Genomic DNA, 22695 nt, shown 5'->3' with positions numbered 1-22695 from the left:
CTATAATCTTAAAATATTTATGTTAATTCAATCATGCATATTTAATTCAATAAATACATCAATTTATTTTTATAAACATAAAATGACACTATATCAATAATTGCGTCAATAATTTAGGAGAATTTGATCGAATCGATATTTCATATTTCATGTACAAAATCAAAGTGCATATATAGAATTGCACATTAAACTATGGTTCATGCATAGTTTTGAGATTTATCCCTACTTTAAAAGGACATGAAATTATCATTGTGTAACTATTCACACACGATAAAATCTCAATTTAAAAACAACATTAACATAAAAAGATTAAAATCAATACCAATTATTTTGTTGATAATGATATTGGAAGACTCTATATAGCTGCTTTAACAAATTACTTTATATTGGAAAGATGTAAATCTTGGTAACCAAGAAAATTTAAGAAATTAAAGGCAAGTAGTTTTCAGTTATAAGAACAAATTGTTGATCAAAAGAGAAAATAAAATGGAATTCCAAACTGGGGGTAACACGAGGAATCTATCTACTCATAGAGTACATCTAATTACAAACATGAATATGAAATTGACATATATATGAGGCATTGGCTTGGCTTTCAATTTGTGGGTCCTTTATCTCAGCACGCCATGGACTTTTTCTTGGTGCCTTCAACTATTCATTTCATACTTACTAGTCAAATTTCGCCTATCAAAAAACATTGTGAAATCATAGCCCTTCCTTCCTTCCGTAAATTTGAAAATCATTTAAATTTATTCGGACCAAAACCTAAGATACTTAGCAATTATGCCCCCAACACATAATCCAAATTTTAACCTACACATTAAATTTCTCTTTTCATTTTTTTGATGATATAAAATTTGACAGACAAATGCTTCTTCTAGAACATATCCAAACGCTGCGATTCGTCGATAGTACCAACGAGTTTTGTTTATCCAATCTTTATTCTTGCACCCAACGTCCTTCACAGACAAGTAAAATGCAGGCCGTACGCCTTCCGTCCATCATCTCCATTGGCCAGTCCATTATTCAAAGTCACCGTCGGCTAACTTTATCAGAAACCACAAACGAGTCGGCTTTAAAATAACCTTGCTGACGGTGCAGGTACGTCCACGTCATCCGCTTGGAGCCAAAAAGAGGCGGAAATCGTGACGAATCCGGATTCTCCAAAATCGAGTGTCCGTTTCCACATAAAGTAAATAAAATAATTTTATGAGCACGCGTCCGTTTATCATTGGATGGAAGGTAGATATTAACAGCTCTCTCCGTGGATCCCTCCCCACGTAAACCTTAACCCCCAAAATGTAAAGAAAAAAATGGAATTTGAGTCTAATTAGCAATTTCATGTGCATTTGCATTTGAATTTTATGGGTCCCATTTTTTTGAGAGGGAAAAAGAGGCTCATTCTTTTTGACTATTATTATTATTATTATTATAAGAATAAAATGTATTAAACTATTTTTTAAAAAAGGAAAAAAAATCAAAATTTAAAAAAATTAATATCATAAGTTGGTTAAAGATTATTATATCTCATTTTTAATTTAACTTTTTTAAATATATGTATGTAGTTTAAGAATGAGATAAAATTAATCCCGTCTCTTTTCCATTTCTCGCTTTCTCTCTCTCTTTAAGCTCGGTTTGAACTTTCAAGTTTAAAACACACAAAGCTTGTTTTTTTTTTCCTTTTCTTTTCCTTAAAGAGACATTCCGGGTTTCTGTTCTTGTTCTCAAATTTGTGTTTCAAAGGTATGTTTTTTTTAGGGGTTTCTTTTTGTTCCTTTTTTCCTTGTTCTGTTTTGTTGGTGAGAAAATATGTGAAAAAGAAAGAAACTTTGATGTGTTTTTATTGTTGGGGGTAGTTGTTTTTTAATGTTAGTACCATGGTTGGAGATTAGGCTGGAGTGTTTTTGTATGCGCAGTTAATTTTTTTTTTGTTGAGATTTCTGTAACTCTTTTTTTCTGTTTCTTATTTGGTCTTAATTTTATGTCTTGATTTTCTTAATTCTTGGATAAGTTTATTTGTTATGTAGTTAATGGTTGTGGTTTTAATGATCAGATCCTTATCTATAAAAATTGAAGGCTTTAGGCAAAAATTTATTATGTCTTTCGTTATGTTCATAAACTGTGGGATTTCAGCCTTCTTTCTGTCTCTCTTCGTTCTCCTTTTAAGTCAATTTTATTTTGCAGAAAATAAGACAAATTTCCATGTGCAGTGGTCCGAAGAGGAAGCCAACTCAAACTGGTTTAACGATGGAGGGTGAGTCTCGTAAAGAAGATGAGGTTCCTCAAAAGTTCTCGGTTTTGCTGGAGTTGTCGGCTTCAAATGATTTGATTGGCTTTAAAATTTCTGTTGAAGAAGGGGGTCATGATATGGATGAGGCAGGCTTGTGGTATGGAAGGCGATTGGGTTCGAAGAAGATGGGGTTTGAAGAAAGGACACCCCTTTTGATTGCTTCCTTGTTCGGGAGCCAGGATGTGGTGAATTATATTGTTGAAAGGGGCCGTGTTGATGTTAACAGGGCTTGTGGTTCCGATGGGGCCACCGCTCTCCACTGTGCTGCTGCTGGCGGCTCTTTTTATTCGCCTGAAATTGTCAAAATCTTGCTTGATGCTTCTGCTGATATCGATTCTCTCGATGCTAATGGAAACCGGCCTGGTGATTTGATTGCTCCGGCTTGTAACTCGGCTTTTGGCTTGAGGAAGAAAAGGTTGGAGTCTTTGCTGAAAGGAAGTGACTGTGTTGGGGAGATAGAGGGCTTGCCTGCTCAGTTAGGAAATGAAATGGGAGGGCTAGAGGAACAAGAAGGTTCGATGCCCCGGGTTTCGAAAGATGGAACTGAGAAGAAAGAGTATCCCGTTGATCTTACTCTTCCGGATATTAAGAACGGGATATACGGCACAGATGAGTTTAGGATGTATACTTTCAAGGTCAAGCCTTGTTCAAGGGCTTACTCTCACGATTGGACTGAGTGCCCCTTTGTTCATCCTGGGGAGAATGCTAGGAGGCGTGATCCTAGGAAATATCATTATAGCTGTGTACCTTGCCCTGAATTTCGTAAGGGATCATGCAGGCAAGGTGATAACTGTGAGTATGCACATGGTATTTTTGAGTGCTGGCTTCATCCTGCCCAGTATCGAACCCGTTTATGCAAGGATGAGACTAATTGTACCAGGAGAGTTTGTTTCTTTGCTCACAAGCCTGAGGAGCTTCGTCCCTTGTATGCTTCAACCGGCTCAGCGGTGCCTTCCCCGAGATCTTATTCGGCTGCTGGTTCCTCCTTAGACATGGGTTCCATGAGCCCACTTGCTCTTGGCTCCCCATCTGTTATGATACCTCCGACATCAACACCGCCCTTGACCCCTACTGGTGCTTCTTCTCCTATGGGTGGATCGATGTGGCCAAGTCAGTCTAACATCATACCTCCTACCTTGCAGCTTCCTGGTAGTAGGTTGAAAACTACACTTAGTGCTCGGGATATGGATTTAGACATGGAACTACTGGGGCTGGAATGTCGTCGCCGCCGCCAGCAGCAGCAACAGTTAATTGATGAGATATCTGGCCTTTCCTCCCCAACCAGCTGGAACAATTCTACAGCATTTTCTGCCGCTGGTGACCGAACTGGTGAACTAAATAGATTTGGAGGGGTGAAGCCAACTAACCTTGATGATATTTTTGGATCTCTTGATCCTAGTATTATGCCACAAATACAAGGACTCTCGCTTGATGCTGCAGCATCTCAGCTGCAATCTCCCACTGGAGTTCATACGCGCCAGAATATTAACCAGCAGCTCAGGGCTAGCTACCCGACCAACCTACCATCCTCTCCAGTGAGGGCTTCTTCATCCTTTGGGATCGATCCATCTGGGCCGTCTGCAGCTGCAGTTTTAAGTTCAAGGTCATCTGCCTTTGCAAAGCGTAGCCAGAGCTTTATCGAGCGTACTGCTGTAAATCGTCATTCAGGGCTGTCTTCGCCAGCTTCTTCTGCAAGTGCAATGCCTTCCAACCTATCAGATTGGGGTTCCCCCGATGGCAAACTAGACTGGGGCATACAGGGAGAAGAGCTAAACAAACTAAGAAAATCTGCTTCCTTCGGGTTCCGGAGCAGTGGCAGCAATTTGGGAAATGCCCCTCGTTCTATATCATCAACTACAGATGAGCCTGATGTGTCATGGGTCCAGTCTCTGGTGGTGGACCCTCCTCCTGCCGGGCAGTTAAGTTTTGAGGAGGAGCAGTGTCATCGTAACCCTGGGGGCGCGGAGATGCTCCCTGCTTGGGTGGAGCAATTGTACATGGACCAGAAACAGATGGTGGCCTAAAAGCACAAGGCTATCCCCACCATTATCTCCTAAGTTAACCTTAACTAGTTTTTGTATTTTTCCCCATTTGTTTGAATTTTTATCAAATACTCCGCATCTGTAATTGGAATGAAATGGACCAGGAGAGAATACAAGGTGAGCAGAAGAAAAAGGTTTCTGCCAAACTTACTCTGAGGTTCTCAAGAATAATGTCTGTTATTCTTTTTTGTCACAATATTGGGTTTACTTGGATAGGTCGGGCTAAAGCAGGAGAGGATAGTTAGGCCAATGTTCAACACTTTCATTTCAATTTGCAAAGGGAAGCAAGCGCAGCACTGATTCTTTTAGTGTATTTTCTTTTGGTGGGGGCTTGTTCATTTTTTATGTATCAAAAACTACTGCATTATTTAATTTATATATCTATTTTTCTGTTAAAAACTTGATTATCCTTTTACATCTTCTGATATTGTTGAATCTCTTTGCAAATCAAACCCACCCACCATTCTATCTTCGGCTGCCAAGGAAATTTAGAGTTTGATTTCTTTACAACACAAAGCACATAAAATGAGAGATTGATTCCCCACTGTAATACTTCATTCTATCTTGACAATGTGATGGAGCTATCAACTTTTTGAAATCTGAAATCCTACTTTTTGGCATTTCAAAAGGTGAGAGAGGTTCATTGATTCCATGATTCAAAGTGGGTTCGTACTGTTTGAGCACTAAGTTAAAAAGGCAGCCCAAAGTGTGTTCGGCTTATTTTCCTCCCCGCCCCTCACTTAAACTTTTTTCTTATTCTTGGTAGTGGAAAGGGCACTGGAAGCCTAGGGGAACGAGAAACACTTCTTTCAGACAAAAATAAAGATTTTTATGCATACATAAAAATAAATAAAGGTTTTATTTTTAAAATTTTAATTGCCTTTTAATTTTAAATTTTATCTTTACTTGTTAAATTCGGTAAATTAGTTTTTTGTTAAATTCGATAGTGTTACATTTTATTTTGAAAATAAAAAAGAACACTTGATATCCATGTAACAAATAAAAAAGTCTTATTCAAATTTTGCATGAGAAGTTTTGCTTTCTCTGCGAAAATAGGAGAATGTTTTAGTCAAATGTTGATCTAAGAAAACTGTTGTTGGTAAAAGGAATACTAAAAAAATTGTTAATCCAGATTCCAGGGCAGGCCATCCCATGACTTCTGCAGCCGGCATTGCATGCAATCTGATTATTTTATTAATCTCCAGGGTTATTTGTAATTTAATACAGCACCAAAACATTGGTCCAAGGTTGCCGGTTAGAAAAGTATTCTTCTAACCCTCAAACTCATGTTCAAGGATTTAGACCAGCTTCTTATAGGGTAATTTAATACTAGAATTAATTGTTATGCTGAAATTGGATAATTTCAGGATATATATACATATACATATTGCTGTCAGCCACATCTTTCATGTCAAATAATTTTAAATCATATTTAGTTGAGAAAGTGAGGCAAGATTTGACAGAAAATTTTGAAAGAAGAGAGTAGAGGGCTGTATATCTTTGACTATAGGATTTTGCAATTGGAAATAATTTACAAGGCCCGGCTTCACTACTTTACTTTTACAAGTTCAAATTCTTCATGGGATAATTCCATGAAGTTGAATTACAAGCTCATCTAACAAGTGGTCCAAAATTTTTGATCCAAAATCTGTAGTAATATCTTCAAGTTGTTCATTGTTAGAGCATAACCAACTTGCTTTACCTACCTCAGCTTCAATCACCCTGCAAATTGAATCCCAACCTTCCAAGTTTTTCTCACCGTGGCAATCTTTTTTCCTCGATTCCAAGTTTTTTACTTGAGTGCTGTTTTCCCTTGGATCATCTTCCGTCAAATTACCATCATTACAAGGAGTTTTGCACCCATAATTTTCCAGGTCTGGAGATAATTTCCTTCTTGGGTTTGACCCTTCTGCTGCTTTTGAATCTTCCTCTGTTACAAATAAATTCGAAGTTCAGTTTTAAAAAGAATGAACGTAAATATAAACGTATACACAGAATAGAGAAGCACCAACCTGATGTAGGAACATCATGATCAATGATGAATTGATCAAAAACAAGAACAGAAACAGGGCTCGAATCTTCTGAGCTGCATTCAGGCTCTACATTTTGAGCCCCTGGATGTTGTAATTTCTTCTTTTTCTTCCTCGGTTTTGCTCCATCAGGAACTGTTCCTTTCTTCTCCAAACATTTAGAGCTCTCCAGACCCTTTTTGGCAACACTTGGTTTCTCCAAGCACAAATCATTAACTTCCCTGCATTTGGCTATTTCCTGATTAGGCTTCTCAACAATTCTCCTGTTCAGCTTCTCCTCATCCAACACATTCAAAACCCTTTTGCTAGCTTGCTCGTCCTTGTCCTTGTTCTTTTTCCCAGCAACTTTCTCCACCATATTTTCCTTGGCTTCTTTTCTTTGCTTCAATTCTCCGCCGCCTCCTTTACATTTCCTTTGTTTGGATCTCAGCTCTTTCCTTTCGCTTCCCTTCTCAAAGCTGAGCACGAAAAATTCTTCATTTTCTAGCTCAAAGTAAGTAGGCATGTCTCGGAAAGACAGTGTAGAGTTGACTCGTTTATGCTTTCCATGGATGGAAACAGTATCTTGCTTATAATCAGCTGAATTCATGGACCGGCTTCTTGCAATTGAATTGGGAGGGAATTGAGTGTTAAGCAAGGTGGTTTCAGGCAAGGAATCCAACCCCATCAGCCTAGCAACAATCCCAGGAGTGACCTTGGAAGCATCACTGAACTGTTGTGGTTTGTTACAACTGGCTACTGAATTAGACTCTGTAATGTGATCGGAAGGGTGTGTCGGGAGAGTCCTGGAACAAAGAATTCGACGTAAGATCCCTGAAAGGCAACCAGCTGTTGCACTTTTTGGAGAACAAATTTTGGGATCAAAAGAGACAGCTGAAGAAGTAGAAGAAGAAACGGAAGGAGAAGAAGATAACAACTTCATGTTGTTAAAAAAAAGAAAAGAAGGTAAAGTAAACAAAATAGGGAAACGGAAGATGAAGAGAGAATGAATTTGGGTTTTTGTTGGAGTAACCTTTAACTTTAGCTTTCCAACTCTAACAAAAAGGAACTAAAAGCAAAGGGGCCCCTAAAAGCCAAAAGCAGAAATTTTGAATGTTAGTGGTGATAATGAAAGAGAAGTTGGAAGGCGGGATTTGCGTTTGAAAGTAGGGGCAATTGGGCAAAGCTGAGCTGATCAACAATATATCAGGGATAGCATGCCTAGTTATGACAAGTCTATTTTCCTTCCACCAATTTACTTGTCTTTTGCATCAATGGGTTTAAACATGAAGTAACCTTTGTGACATTATCAGCATCTTATTTTAATAGCATAAAAAATAGCGAAGCAAAACATGGGTATTATGTTACGTAGAAAGGAAAGAAGTGGGACATTATCAAATAAGAATAATGATGAGGTATATGGAATGCGTGGAAGGAGACAATTGGGTAAGTGAGAGTGAGACATTGAGTCAGAGGAGTAGTCGAGTCAGCAGTGAGAGACTGTGGAAATTCTTTGGGGTTTGGAGCCCAAGATGCGGACATTTCCCCGTCTTTAAACTGGCTTTTCAAAACTAGGTTTTGGACATTAGTTAAGAACTACCCAACAATGACTTTAAACAAGAGGGTAATGCACGGCCCTCTTCCGACCAAAATCTGTTGCTGTGTTTGATGTTTCTATATATCTGCTTTCTTTTTAACTGGTGGGAATTTCTAGGCTTTTGTTTTTGGTCTGAATCTAAGATTGTGCTAGGGTTGATTTACTTTTCCTTGGTTCAAGCCTGATTCCAAGCCTTACACACACTTCAATCTTTAAAATGTAATAAAATCTAACATTTTTATTCCTAATGATTGACTAACACTTTTGTTTTTGTATGTTGAGAGAAACAATTGATGAATAATTTAGAAAGCAAATGAAACTGGGTTGAGAATTTCCAAATCCTAATTTTTTTAAAAATGTCCATGTCATATTTTCATATTATCCTTAAGCTTAATCGTTTAAAATAGTGAAAAGTGATGTCACGTATTCATAATGGAACAAGTGAATTAATTATTGTCCTTTAGCTATTATGTTCTAAATTTCATTCAAATTGCCAAGGGAAAGCAACTGAAACAGCCATGGAGCTAATGAAAAAAGAAAAGGGAAACAGGTATGGAGCTGTGGATCAGTCTGAGAATACACTGTATCTCTACTGTGGCTCACGTAATAATTTGTACAAGGCATGTGACTCACCTTGATTTAAGTGAAATGGCAGGAATAGGTTTCGATTTCGTCAGCTGGCAATGGTAACTTCCGATCATCTGTTTGCTGCTTTAATAATTAGAATTAATAACTTGTGTTGCCAAAGCTTAAACTATTATATTATCAATAAGCTATGTTGGTAAGTGAGGTAAGCAAGAGCCAACCGTGTTGGAAAATTAAAGCAAAATAAAACATCATCCGATCTGCTTGGTCTCGTGTTCCTTCCTCTGTTTAAAGTAATAACGCCACAGGCAGAGAGAAGCTTCACCGCTGACTGTTTGGAAGTAAAGAAAACATTATCTGTTGTTTCCAATTCTTCCCGAGAGAACAAGTATTCAAGATATTGTAAATTCCCCCATAACCCAATTCTACATTTAGTTGGTAATATGTCTAAGATCGGCATGCAGGAGATAAGGGTATGTCTCAGTACGGAAGCTGAAACCAGATATGCTTGTACCAATCAAATCTTATATCCTGCATGTGCTTTGTCCCATTCCAAGAAAGGGCAGACTTGTATTCTCCTCCAAATTATACCTCCTCCTTGGCGATGTATGCATCTATGAATCCCTGTAGAAAAAGGCAGCAACTTAACATCTATTCCGTTGAACAAATATACTTGAATCCACCCAACCCCATCCCAGGATTCTTAACAATACAAGTTTTGTTCCAGGAAAGGACAGCTCCTTGAGTTCCAAACCTCCTCCTGAGTTAGGATGGCCTTTTGGATTGCCTTCGCCACTTTTCAGAAAGAAAGCAGCACAAAGTTGTGTTACCCTCTTTAATAACCTTTGTAGGCAATATAAAGTTCCTACACCAAGAGTTTCAGAGGCTGAAAAAGAACAGAATGAGTAAGTTGCAGGCACCCACCATATGAGAGGCTTTGAAGAGAAGCTTTTGATTCTCAATGCGATCTTCTCCGCCAAAGAGGACTAGTCCTGGTCACTACACCTCATTGTAATCCAGTGCGACCCCCCGGGTATTTGACAGGGAGAGAACTAATCTTGAAACCTGTCACTTCTGATACAGACTTTAGATCAGCATAAAAAAGAAAATACCAGAACTAAGTTTCTGGCCTGAAAACTGGCAGAAAACCTCTCGAGTATTAGTGATTGCCCCAACAGAATCTATATTAACTATACAAACATCAACAGGTCAGCAAACTGTGTAAGGTTCATTCTTACTCAGGATTCATCAAACTTAATACCACATTCATGGCAATGACAATCATTTTTAAAATATGTTCAAAACATTAAAGCATTGACATAAACTAAACGAGCCTAGCAAGGTTTTATGAATAGGCCGTACCAGGCTTTAAGTAAATATTTTAGGTGTCAATTGAACCGGATCCATCAACACATCTTGAAGAAAAGGATTTAATAGCTGTAAAAGATTAAGAACCTTTAGTCGAACTATGCTTGCTCTTTAGAAGAATTCTACCGAACTTGACAACAAATTCCGAAAAATTAGTTAGTTTTTAGTCCAACATTTTCTTCTGCATTTATTTTTTTCAAATGGTATATATGTAAACTTTGCTCATCAATTCAAAGTATATATTCCCAATCATCTGAAATGACTCTGTTCTTCCCATTAGAGAGGATATTTCATTTTCCTTTTTTCAATCATCAGCATAGACTCTATTCCGGTTTCATGTTCTAGAAAAAGGACACAGGGAGCAGAGTGTAGAAAATTTAGTAAAGTTCAGTTGCTTTCGATGATTCCAAAATATATGCATCCAAGACATTCAGATGAGCATAAAATATGATCTAACAAAAAGTTGATACAATTAAATATGCACGTATCAGGCACTTACACCTGAATTGAGCAGATTGTTATGTCCCCCATAAATCTAGTTTAAGCTAACTAACATGCTCAAATATGTCGTATAAATGCTTTGGATCAGGGAAAACAGAGAGAGCAGACCTTTTTATCCCTCCGTCAACACTAAAAGGTCCAATTGAATTTGTCTATTTAACTGGGACACAAGTTCTTTTCTCTTTTTCAAGCTGCTTGTTTATCTAAAGACACAGAATGTTAACTATAACTGAAGACAGAAACGAACTGTATGTAATCATACTGACAAGCAAGAAAAAGGTGAAAGGAATTCATGAATTATAAATAACATTTCTAATGAATTTATATATCAATGAATACAAAATTTGGTGATCATGAATGCTGTACAAAATTGAAGCATCACAACATTATACAAATTGACATAGAAAAACTACCATTGCGGTCTACCTCTGTGGCCGAGATTGACTAGAGGCTTTTGCGCTTACTCCTGATATCTCCTTTAGGTTGGTAAGAGCATCCTGAGCGTGTCTCTTTGCATTAGCAGTTCCATGCTTTAAGGCTTCTACCAGAGCCCTAACCAGTGACTGATTGAGTGAGTGCCTATGAGCAGGGCTATCCACTCTCAATGCCCTCTCTATCATCCAAAGAGCCCTCTCTTGGAGTACCCCAGGACGAATTTCTGTAAAAAGTTCTATAACAGCTGCAATAACATCCTGCTTTTCTAGCTCATCCACAGCTCCTTTGTAACCATGAGAAGTATCTAACACAAGAGTTGAAAGTGCCTCAATTGCAGCAATTTGAACATTGGCATCCTCATCATGAAGAAGGTCTACCAAAGGTCTGATACAATTGGATTTTAGTAAGCAGAGTTGACTATTGTATTCACAAGGAGCGTTGTGAACGGGACAATTGGAAGGTTCAGGAGAAGCCCTCCCGCACATGAATACCAAAGAAGCACAAAATCCTTTGGGAGCTGGTGGTTCTGAGTCTGGAGCTGCAAGCATCCTTCCAGCTTCAGACAAGTTCGTCAATCCAACAGCAGCAAGCTGTTTCACTCTAGGTTTTGCAGGAAAACTGAGCTGCTCACAGAAAATGGTCATCAGTTGATGCTCCTTGACCACACTAATAGTATCTTGATCAAGGCTCCTTGTAAAGTGGAGTAATAGGCCTAGAAGTCCTTCTTCCATGCTTGATGTGGGCCAGGATGTTCTCCCGTTGGATATGCGCTGCTGCTTTTTAAGATTCATTACTATCCATTTAACAAAGCTTGCCTCCAGGACTGTCTTTACCTCATCTTCAGAGAGTGGAAGATTAGCAAGTACACATGCAGCATCAGATTTCTCACTTTCTGTTGACTGATTGTCTAGTAATTTCTCTTTAAATAGGAGAAGCTTGTCAGAATGTTTTACCTCTTGAGCTAAATCCTGAGCAAACCTTTCTGTGAGGATTCTTGTAAGCTTAAAAGCATAAATTCTGTGTTCAACATCTGGGTAATCAAGAAAATGAAAGATTGTTTTGATGCCATCTTCAGAACTTTTTAAATGCATGGCTACTGACCCTGCAAGATCCAACATATTTGAATAAAATAAACAAACAAAAAACATTTATCATAACAGGATACTTTAAGGAAATCTATGTCCAAATTCCTTCAGAAATTCCATTATAAGCAAAGAGATAATGGTGTCATGTTGTCAACAAGATGTCTACTTCCACAGAAGGATTTCAACAAAAGATTACCTGCAGCTTGTGGAGAGCTAGCCATTCCATATAGGATGCGGAGAATAGATGCTTGACATTGGGGAGATGTAACTAAAAGAAGTACAACAAGACTAAAAACTACTGATTCTGACTGCATTGAGTTCCCTTTGTTATCAATTGAAGCTAATTCCCAGTGGCCAGGTTTTGATACTATGTTTGCAATTATTGATGCAGCAAATTCTTTCCATTCTTGTAAATCACCTTGGTTTTGTAAGAGAATAGCTACTAATGCAGGAAGAACAGCAGATTCGACAAGAATGGTTGCATTGTCATCCAACCCTGACAGGTTATTTAACGCTAGCAAGCTTGGCGTTCTTCCCTCTGGCTTAGATAACAACTCAACTAGTGTTTGAGCACATTGCTGGGCAATTTGTTCTTTACTGTTATTCGTCAAGGTCATTCTCCCAATAATGGAAGCCATCTCTATTTTAACATCATCAGGTCCTGCTCAAAGTAAAAGAGCACCTTCAAATTTATATAGCATCGTAAATTCTTCTTCAAGTAAAGTAAATGAGTTAGCATAAGACATACCTCCACGCAATCTACTGAGCAAGGGTTCAAATCTTCCTGCAGCTGCTAAATTCTGAACACTATCCTCAGCAACCTCCATTCGCGTCAGTACCTGCTCAGCCACATTGGCTAAAGCAGGATGCTCTAAATTTCCAGCCATGCTCGACAGAAGAACTAATGCACCCTTCTCTGAAGCAATTCTAGTGCAGCAAGCTTCATCGCTAGAGAACTCTAGTAGTAACTTCACAGCATACTCCCTCTCTTTCTCTGAGCTTCCAATCAGACTATGTATGGCGAACCTAGTGATGCCCTCTTCAAGCATTATTTTCTATTAATAATGACACAATATTAGAGACTAGACTCTGTAAAGCTTTACATGGCCCTTTTTTTCCTTTAATAAAGAAGTAACAGACTTACTTTGACAAAGATAAGCATAAAATATACATAAAAAATGCAGGCAAATATTCTACTTTCATTTTCGTATGAGAGAATAGAAAACAAACAATGTGGCTTGGAAATTTCGAAATGAGATGAAGGCAAACATTTGGAAATTCCATTCAACACGACGTGTTTACTTCAACATTTCCTTAACTACTCATATACCAATTTACTTGCATCATCTTTGTTCATATGAGAAACAAACTCTTATCATTTGCGAAGACATAAGTCAACCAAACATAGATGTGATTCAGCGCCAATCTTAAATGCAAATAAGGAAAGCTTAATTCAACCAAATTCTAACACTTTTTTTATCACATTCTAGTTCATACTTTCTAAATTGATAGATAAAAGATGAGAGAGAATGAAGTGCTAACCTTGCTTTCTTCATCCTTAGCCATACTAAGCAAAGCCATTAGAGCTTTACTTCTCAAAACAGTTCCAATACTCTTTGAAGAATTCCTTAGCAAATTAACAATCATCACCACGAGCCCAGCATTCCTAACTCGAAACCAATTCGAAGGATGCTCCTCAGATATCTTATAAACCACATCCAACACCCTTTCAACACCCTCTGCCTCCATACTCTCCTTACTTAGCTGCTCCACCGCGCACTTCACCTCAATCTCAACATTCCTATTAACCCATTCCTCAATAGCACCCGCCAAACCAATATTCAGTTTCAACTCCAACGACTTCAAAACCTCACCCGTTACCGGACAAGTCGGGTCCCTTCCATCCTCCAAACACCTCTCGAACCAATACTCAATTGCGCTTCTCTCATAGGTCTGAGATGACTCTAACACAACAGGTTCCTTCATTACTTCCTTAGTTAACGGACACAAAAAATTCTTAAACGGTAAAATGTGAGCGTCTTCTTCAAAATCACGGTCAACCTTTAAAGTTAACATTCCAGGAACTGCTGACCAGCTACCTAAAATCTTTTCTAAGGAAACTAAAATCCGTCTTTCGGAAACGGAATTTGAGTTTGCTAAATCCGTTTTAAACAACTTAACTTGATTAATTAACTCCTCGTAATTACATGAATCTATTCCTAAACATCTCGCTAAATCCATTATTATGGCGCTTTGAACTGCTTTGCTAGTTTGCCTTCCTTCTCCCTCCTTTTGTAGCGTACGGTGTAGTCTTTCTTCATTTTCGGTAACCTAAAGAAAAAGAAACAAATACGGTTAAAATTTAAGAAAAATATTATATTTTGAAGGAAAGGATTTGGTGAGATTTTTATACGGCGAAATGAGATAGTTTCATGTCACGAGAGAGATCAGAGGTTTTCTTTCGGAGATCCGGGAGGTTATCGGAGAGAGAAGACTCGATCAAGGCGAGCCAGGAAGCGATGGCGGAGGAGTGTTGTTGGAGAGAAGCAGAAAGAGATTTGCAGTTGATAAGGACGAAGATCTTGCTTCGTTTACGGTAAACCGACACCGTAAGGACGGCTTTGGAAAGATCGGAGGCGATTCCTTTTAGAGCCGTCTGTAGAGCCGGGGAGAGAGAGTCGGAGTCGAGGAAGTAGTGGTGGTTGAGCAGGAGGTGGAGTCGGGAAGCGAAGGCAGTGAAGCGGCGGGAGTTGTCGAAGGAATCAGAGGAAGAGGAAGAGAGTTCTGCGAGGGAACGGTGGATGGACTCCGCCGCAGCGGCAGCCGTATAGGATGGTGATGTCATTTCACAGCGAGCAAGACATCGGAGAAAAATGATGCAGAAAAAAAGAAGTCGTCAAGTTTGGATTGCTAAAAGGTGGGCTGAAGCTGAAAAGTCAGTCAAGGTTTGACTTTGGCAGGCGCAGACTTTTCTCCCGTTCCACTGTTAATTATGGAACTGGATACTCCTTATTCCTTTTGTTGGTTTTAATTAGAATTAAAATACTATTTGAAAATGGTTAAATAAATTTTTTAATGTTTTCTATTTTTTTAAAAATTAAAAACGAAAATAAAATTGAACTGTTTTTCATTACTAGAATTAAAATATATTTCGATTACAATTTTATTGTACAATCAGTAAATATTTGTTGTAATAGTAAAATACATTGTACTTTTAAAGAAAAATATAAATTTAAATTTTAAAGTCAATTGTTCAAGGAGCAACAACCACAAACTATAAATATAGATTATAAAATCGATAATAAAAAATACCAAAAAAATTTATTAACCAATATGTTAATCATATTAATTAGAATTAGAGTCTACTAGTAACATCCTAAAAGAATACAATTTTGCTAGTAACATTTGAGAAATTTTATTATTTTTCACAATGTACCCTTTCAAGTTTAACTCAAATAATTCATTCACTAGTCTAGTGGCGTATTTTCATTTTTAATCAGTAAAATGAAGTGAAGGCTGAAGGCAAAAATTGGAGGCCGACGGTTGGTTCATTTTTAATCAGTAAAATCAGTTGGGTTGTATTATTGGTTTTTAAGCCCAAAATGATGTTCCAAGGCTTTTAACTTAAAAATTTTGAGCCCATAAACAAAACACACCTCGTTATAAATTCATAATGCTTTTTCAGGTAAAAAATATTAGTTCTTCTATTAAAAAAATGAGTATATCAGTCCTTATACGTTAGATGAGTGGGCAAAACAGCCTCATTGCACCGTTAGATGTTTATTTTTCTATTTATATAAGATATTATAATAAATTTAGCCCTCAATCTTTATACATTTATTCAATTTGACCCTACTATTTTATTTAACCTCTACTCTTTTATTAAAAATAACAATACTAACCCATTAAATTAAATTTTTAAAGAAAAATTGGGATTAGATTTTGAATTCGTTGGTCGGTATCAAATTTTGTTTATAATTTTATGATTTTGTTAATAATTTGATTTTTTTAAAATTGTTTATTAAGATCTTTTGACCTTTTAACCTTATTAATTTTAAAATTTTCTAATTTACTTTAAGAGTACGGATAAATTTGAATAAATGTGTAAAGGTTGAGGTTAAATTTGTTATTATACCTTATATATAAAAACCAAAACAAACATTTAATGGTGCAATATTAACAAATGGACTGTTTTGCTCACTCATCTAATCGTATAATAATTAATTTGTTCATTTTATAATAAAAGACTAAAAATATAAAATAAAGATTTTTATAATACTTTTAGCCACTTTTTTTTTCACTTGATACATTAAAATAAAATTAAACGACAAGAAATTACAAACATAATGAATGAGAACTTTAAAAAATAAAATTGAAAAACGCACCTCGTCCTCAAATTTTATGTTGGAAATTGAATACTTATAATCTCAAACTTACCCCTAATATCACTTTCATTTGGGAAACTTTGGAAACTATCTGCCTACAAGAACCTTACTGCGAACAAGAGGAACTACTGTCCTTTCTGCAATACTAATCCTGCAACCAACCCTGGTATTCAAGGGAATTGCAACGTTATAGCTAGACTTTGAGGCTGCTTTCCATTACTAGTTGTTGGAATCTTCCATTTGATAATTGGTTCAAACGGAATCTGATTTCTAAAATTTTCTTCTTTCCGCATTGCATCCTATGGTTCATCATGTTTGTCTTCTTCCTCCATACCCGGAAATGCTATCATTTTTTATTTTTTTTTACAAGCCTTTCAATGAGAACCTTCTCATTTCTAAGACTATTTCTCTTGCCGCTGACTGCTTTGCTCTCTACATGAATATAAAGAATAAGGGTTTCCTATCATTCATGTCAAATGGTCACCGTCACTGTTAGGGTGATTTAAACTCCACTGTGACGGTTTATCAGTGAGCAATTCGGGTGCTCCAGGAGTGAGTGCTATTATACATTATACAATGGACAATGGATTGCTGGCTGCCATAGATACTTAGGCCGCACGACTAACATGGTTGCTAAACTTTAGACACCAAGGGATGGTCTTTTACTTGCTAAAAGTCTACATACTTCTCTTATTATTGTTGAATTGGATGCTGTTGTTGTTATTTATCATATTAATAGTCCTTCTTCAAAGAATTTATTGCTTGGTCCTATTATTCATGATTGCCAAGAGGGCAATCAATGTGTTGATACTTGAATTTGTCTGATGTTAGGAACTCAAATGCCTATTGTATTGTTTATTTTTATATTCACGATTAAAATCGACTTAGTTAACTTGCCTTTGTATTACACTATCTTTAATTAATGAAATATATTTATTTGATATCTATGATTTTCTTTTGTTAAAGTCGACTTGGTTGCTTCTCAAATTGAGATGTTTGCTGACAATTTCTTGTAGAGTTGGAGAGCTTCATGGGAGACTTTTGGTACACTACAGAGAGAAACCAAGAGAAGGCTGGGTTAAGTGCAATGTTGATGTGACAATTTTTAAAGAGTTAATTTATACATTTTTCGCTGAGTTGATTTATGATGATATTAGTATAGTCGAGATGTGAGTAAACAAAATGATTGTAAGATCGAATTGTTGGAAGGTAATTATAAATTTAAATGTGAATAATAAATACATGTTTAAATATTATTTAATATTGCATGACTTTTTCTTTTCTTTTTTTGAAAACTCACTTTCAACATTTGTCCTTCCAATGGATCCCTTGGACTGCAAATAAGGAGGTATGGTTTGTCTATAGCACTTGATCCTTTTTGATGTTTCTCCTTGTATTATTGACATTTTATCTATGGATAATGTTATTGCTAGCTCCACTAAAGTAGAGGAATTTAGGACAGTGTAGGGTAATTTTTTATCTCTTTCTTGTTTGATTTTGCGTGCCTTTCCATTGGTCAATAGCAATTTCTGTTTCTTTTCAAATATATAATTATCGAATTCGTCTTGAGATACAAGACTGAATGGGATGGCAGTATTTGACGATGGTAATCAAATTTATGAATGGTAATATAAAGGAGTCGCAGCCAGTACAAGTATAAAACACTACATATTAATGGTAAAACCCAAAAAGATATAGAAAAAAGGGGAGGGGGGGCAACAAATGTAGAGGTCCAAAAGCAAGAGCAGGTGAGGAGTCAGGCAGGACCATATGAAGGTTCAAGAAAAACATCGCATTCATGATGATAATCATAAAAAAAGAATCTCCATCACACTTCCAACTAGCTCCATCACCTACTACATACATACAAAATTAATTCTAAATTAAATTATTATTCAGAAAAACAAACAATCAATCCCTGGCCCAACACCATTTTCAAGATTGGTTGTTTTGTTTTATTCTTTCTAAGAATATTTGTTGTTTTCATCGTTGGTTTGTGCCAACTTTCTCTCTCCTTCATTCTCTACTGCAACAGCTACCGAGGGGAAGGAGTTGTAGTTTGCCAACCAGGCAGGCATGGCATGCAAAGGCCAAATACCAACAATCAGTTCAATTTAAAAGGACAGCCTTTACCATTCTAGCCCAGTTTTCAGCTCTCCCGGGACCGCCTTGATTGCGATTTATGCTTTTACCTTTTCTCATCTGATATGCATTCAGCATTCTCAATATAATTCACTTCTTCCTTCATCTCTATCCATACAAAATTTCCAACCTTAAACTAATCACATTTTGAATCCCTTGATTGTATTAAGTTACTTTTTTTTTAAATTATAATTAACGGTTATTTTGGAACATAATAGAAAGTAACGACAAAACATTGTTCATTGGTAGAGTTGAAAGGTGAGATGTTTGGATTCTGAAGTCTTTCATTATCTTAAAAGTTCAGTTTTTTCAATTTCAATTTAGTATCTTAAAAGTTGAGAATCGAAAGTTCAACCATGTATAGGAAAGTGGAAACTAATTAACTTGATCTCAAACCATGTTTGCAAGAATGGGTGGGAAAAAAACATTAAACAAAAGAATATTAACTATTATTTTTTTTAATATTACGTTTGGTATTAGAAAGTAGAAATGAAAAGAAAATCAACAAAGGCGGCTATACAATTTTATACGGGCTTTTCCAGTTCTAGTGCTCACCGGTTGGAGCCTTGAAGGGAAGGGAAGGGAAGGGAAAACAACCAACACGACCCTACAATGCATAAATATTTCCAGAGACCGCAGCCTGCATAAATACCAGCCCTTGTATACGTTAAGTGCTGAGGAATTTGATTTTTATTTTCTAAATAAAATTTCGATGAATAAAAATACTTAACAACAGAGTTTTTTTCCTTTCATTTGAGATATCAATTCCAGAGTAAAATCGGATCCAATACCAAGAGACAGTCTGCAGTGCACAAACAGGCAAAATTAAAATGCCAAAGAAAACAAGTGAGGCAGGACATAGATTGACACGCTTCATGAAAAATCGAAATGGGCCCCCTAGGTACGTACCCAGAATAAATTTAACTTCTCCCAGAGGACAAAACCTAAAAAACCCTCTACTCTCCTCTCTTTTGCCCTTTAGCTGTTGTTAAGCTAAACATAAATTAAACAAAAGGAAATAACGCTTGAAATGAGCAACCTTGAATCTTACCCTCCAGTCTTTCGCCAGCTCAAGGCTTCTACTCCTCCCCAGCTAGCTGAACTCAACAACAACAGCAACTCCATGGGGGACACTGCCCAAGCTTCATCATCAGTTGATATTCCTGTAGTGGATCTTGAATGTCTTAGCCTGGAAAAGCTTGGAGAGGTTTGTAAAGAATGGGGTATTTTCCGTTTGGTCAACCATGGGATTCCTCCCAGCCTTTTGAGCAAACTCGAGGAACATGTGAAGAGGGTGTTGTCTCTATCCTTCGAGTCCAAGCAAGCCCTACTCACTAACCCTTTGTCTTACTTTTGGGGCACCCCCCTCTTGACCCCAACCGGGGCTGCCCTAAGGGGTGCCTTGAATATCAATTGGCTGGAAGGCATAAATGTTCCACTCTGTCACCTCCAACAGTTTGAATCCGAAGATCCTAGGCTTCATGATTTCAGGTAACTGTTTGTATTTCGCTTATTGTCTGTCCCCCTCTTTCCCTGTGTTCCTCTTCTTCTGGTTGGCTTCCTCTGATTTGTATTGCTTATGGGTTGGCAATATACTACCCCCCTAATGAAGTGACGAACTGATTGGACAGTCCCAGATATTTTCTGCAAAAAAAGAAGATTACTAGGTCAGCATCATTAACTTTTCGACTCTGCCTTGCAGTATCAATAACTAATAATAGACCACCAGTCACCTCAGTTTCTTTAGTTTAATTTTCCTTACCCCATTGCTCAGACTAGGAACTTGAAGAATTATACATATATTTTAAAAAAAAATTAGTACAAAGTATTAATACATCCAAATATAGAAATTACAAATGATGGATTATTAGATATGTTGAATGTCAGTTTTTTTAATTTTAATCAACGGACTTAAAAATAAGTTTCTATCATCGTTTTTCTTTTAGTAACAATGGTTTACCAAGAACTTTCGAGGGTATGGAGTGTGGGCTATTAAAGTAACTTCAAGCACACACAATTCTTTAATTTGTGGAGGTTAGAGAATGCTAATCATAGTTATGAGTCCGTCCCATTTCTAGTTTATCTTATGGATGCTGAAATAGAAATCTTAGCAAGTCACATCCAAAAGAAAACCTATGAACATGTGCAGTTGGAATATAAGTATAAAGAAAATTTTAAGGTTTTTCTAATCACATACTATTCAATGTCATCATATAAAAAAAATAGATGAAAAATAGAAAAAAATACTTATTTTGACCTTATTAAGATTTTTTAAATTTAATTTTAATACGGAAAAACTCAAAAGAGAAAACTTTCAAAAAAAAAAAACTTTTGATTTTCTAGGCTGAATGGGTCAATTTACCTCACTCAACAGTATGTGCGATTTGAGGCTTCATGTTAATAAATATAGTAGAATATCCTAAAGGGTAGATTATTGAAAAGTTGGGGATTTTAGTTTATATTTCATTGTTTTTGTGCATATCATCCTTTTTTAAGAAAAAAGGGTTAACAATCACTGGATTAAGATTTTGTTAATTACTCTCTTGAGTTTTAACTATTTGGATGATCGATTAAAGTTTGATATAAAGGCTGAAAATTACATGTGGTGTTGAAATTCGAATAAACTAATACAAAAATAAAACACTTATAATAGCCAGCTAGCCTTTCTTTTTATAGCAAATTTTTCTTTTGCCATCATACATATATATGGGGTATCTTCATGTATTCCAGTTATCGAACTCTCAACAATCAACATGACCATGCCCCACTTTGTTTACTCGTTGCATGCCTGTCTTGCTAATCTAAATGAAAAAGGTGATCAACTCGTATAATGGGGGATACGCACTTTTGTCCAACTCTTTTTCTTGTTTTTTCCATATGACTAGGCATTATCTGGAAGAATATGGAAGACACCTTTCGAGAATCGCTACAACCTTGTTCGAAGCAATGGTGAAGAATCTGAATCTGGGTCCTAAACAATCCGAGTCTAGCTTAGATGAATCCACTGGATTCATACGTGTTTACCGATACCCATCAGGGTCCTTGGCTGATGAGGCTTGGGGCATGATGGAACACACTGATAGCTCCGTGCTTTCCATAGTGAACCAAGACCAAGTTGGGGGACTTGAATTTTTCAAGGACAATGAATGGCTACTGGTTAACCCAATTTCAGGCACCCTTGTTGTCAATATTGGTGACATGCTGCAGGTCTATAAAATCAATCTTTCTATTTTTTCCCCTTTTTTTAAATGCATATGGAGTTCATTCAATTTATATTTTATTTTGGTTTTTGATTTGAACGTGTTGTCGGGTATATGTTGTATATAGGCTATAAGCGACGACCAATTCATGAGTGTGAAACATAGAGTGAGAACGAACAAGCAGGCGGAGCGGTTCTCCATATGCTACTTTGTGTTCCCAGCAAAAGGCAGTGTGATCCGTAGTTCTAAATACAAACCTTTTACTTACACCGATTTCCAACAGCAAGTGCAACATGACACCAAGACTCTAGGTTATAAAGTTGGTCTCCAAAGATTCAAGCTTAATGCAGCTGTTTAATATATATATATATATATATATATATATATATATATACACCTATTATCAATTATTTTATGTAGGGTAACTCTTAATTTTCTGTTGTACGAATTCCTCCTTTATTACGGAAAATAATTTAATTCAATCCTACCATTAACTCATCCTTAATTACTCCTCGGGAATATGCAGTCTGTAATTCGGTATAGGATGAGAAATTATAAATATTAACATTCCAACTCAGATTGAATGATGAATGAAAATTATTAAACCTCAGATTCATCGAGTGTTATGTAAAACAAAATGCGATGCTTATTGTAGAGGGTGGCGGAAAATCCTCCCAGTAATTATAGACAAAAGGATAGTACGTTCAGCATAAAATATAATGGCTACTGATTTTTAATAATTACAGCTAAAAATAAAAGACACAATAAATGTGAAATCATGAAGAACAATGGCAGAATAAAAATCTAACTCATAGATATGATATTATCTTGTTAATTTCACCGCAACAACAAATTTCTAGATTGAATCCTATTTGAAAAAGAAAATTCCCATTCCTTTATCTTTCCTTTCCGTTTGGATGCCCATCCTTTTTGCCTTGTGAATGATGAAACTACGCCGGCCTACTACTACTTGTCGCTAAACAAACGTCCAAAGGCTTCACTTGCTTTCTTATTCTTATTATTATTTACAATTTTCAGGCGTATCATTTCCCAATT

The 22695-nt window shown here is 36.6% G+C and overlaps 4 protein-coding genes across 6 annotated transcripts; 2 read left to right on the top strand and 2 right to left on the bottom strand.

The window, feature by feature from the left end:
- The first annotated feature begins 1573 nt into the window (after positions 1-1573).
- LOC105768877 (zinc finger CCCH domain-containing protein 66) lies at positions 1574-4731 on the top strand. Of its 2 annotated transcripts, none has more exons than XM_012589115.2 (2): positions 1574-1743; positions 2185-4731. In XM_012589115.2, exon 2 carries the CDS (start codon positions 2203-2205, stop codon positions 4312-4314), a length of 2112 nt encoding a protein of 703 aa, XP_012444569.1. In that variant the 5' UTR covers positions 1574-1743; positions 2185-2202; the 3' UTR covers positions 4315-4731. The 2 variants fall into 2 exon arrangements, with proteins under 2 accessions (XP_012444569.1, XP_012444570.1); XM_012589116.2 differs by having other exon boundaries at positions 1579-1743; positions 2211-4731.
- Positions 4732-5817: 1086 nt separating this feature from the next.
- On the bottom strand, positions 5818-7514 carry LOC105768878 (uncharacterized). Its single transcript, XM_012589118.2, has 2 exons — positions 6345-7514; positions 5818-6262 (listed from the first exon to the last, which is right to left on the bottom strand). Exons 1-2 carry the CDS (start codon positions 7282-7284, stop codon positions 5910-5912), a joined length of 1293 nt encoding a protein of 430 aa, XP_012444572.1. The 5' UTR covers positions 7285-7514; the 3' UTR covers positions 5818-5909.
- Positions 7515-10672: 3158 nt separating this feature from the next.
- On the bottom strand, positions 10673-14894 carry LOC105769956 (U-box domain-containing protein 44). Its single transcript, XM_012590941.2, has 5 exons — positions 14326-14894; positions 13455-14243; positions 12661-12967; positions 12109-12573; positions 10673-11929 (listed from the first exon to the last, which is right to left on the bottom strand). The coding sequence occupies exons 1-5, from the start codon at positions 14755-14757 to the stop codon at positions 10815-10817; spliced, it is 3108 nt and encodes a 1035-aa protein (XP_012446395.1). The 5' UTR covers positions 14758-14894; the 3' UTR covers positions 10673-10814.
- A 4465-nt stretch (positions 14895-19359) lies between these two features.
- Positions 19360-22144, top strand: LOC105770950 (gibberellin 2-beta-dioxygenase 6). Of its 2 annotated transcripts, XM_052630756.1 has the most exons (4): positions 19360-19930; positions 20071-20106; positions 21325-21646; positions 21767-22144. In XM_052630756.1, exons 1-4 carry the CDS (start codon positions 19470-19472, stop codon positions 21995-21997), a joined length of 1050 nt encoding a protein of 349 aa, XP_052486716.1. In that variant the 5' UTR covers positions 19360-19469; the 3' UTR covers positions 21998-22144. The 2 variants fall into 2 exon arrangements, with proteins under 2 accessions (XP_052486716.1, XP_012447782.1); XM_012592328.2 differs by lacking the exon at positions 20071-20106 and having other exon boundaries at positions 19369-19930.
- The last annotated feature ends 551 nt before the right edge of the window (positions 22145-22695 follow it).

The sequence above is a fragment of the Gossypium raimondii genome, chromosome 5, assembly GCF_025698545.1.
Source record: "Gossypium raimondii isolate GPD5lz chromosome 5, ASM2569854v1, whole genome shotgun sequence".
Taxonomy (NCBI): domain Eukaryota; kingdom Viridiplantae; phylum Streptophyta; class Magnoliopsida; order Malvales; family Malvaceae; genus Gossypium; species Gossypium raimondii.
Note: the sequence above shows the minus strand (reverse complement) of the source record. Positions and strands in the feature narration are given on the sequence as shown.

Coding starts and splice junctions, on each gene's coding strand:
- LOC105770950 (XM_052630756.1), top strand. CDS start 19,470: ATGAGCAACCTTGAATCTTACCCTCCAGTCTTTCGCCAGCTCAAGGCT. Junction 19,931..20,070: donor CCTAGGCTTCATGATTTCAG/GTAACTGTTTGT, acceptor CTGATTGGACAG/TCCCAGATATTTTCTGCAAA. Junction 20,107..21,324: donor CAAAAAAAGAAGATTACTAG/GTCAGCATCATT, acceptor CCATATGACTAG/GCATTATCTGGAAGAATATG.
- LOC105768877 (XM_012589115.2), top strand. CDS start 2,203: ATGTGCAGTGGTCCGAAGAGGAAGCCAACTCAAACTGGTTTAACGATG.
- LOC105769956 (XM_012590941.2), bottom strand. CDS start 14,757: ATGACATCACCATCCTATACGGCTGCCGCTGCGGCGGAGTCCATCCAC. Junction 14,244..14,325: donor TGAAACTATCTCATTTCGCC/GTATAAAAATCT, acceptor CTTTTTCTTTAG/GTTACCGAAAATGAAGAAAG. Junction 11,930..12,108: donor TAGCTCTCCACAAGCTGCAG/GTAATCTTTTGT, acceptor TGGATCTTGCAG/GGTCAGTAGCCATGCATTTA.
- LOC105768878 (XM_012589118.2), bottom strand. CDS start 7,284: ATGAAGTTGTTATCTTCTTCTCCTTCCGTTTCTTCTTCTACTTCTTCA. Junction 6,263..6,344: donor TCATGATGTTCCTACATCAG/GTTGGTGCTTCT, acceptor TATTTGTAACAG/AGGAAGATTCAAAAGCAGCA.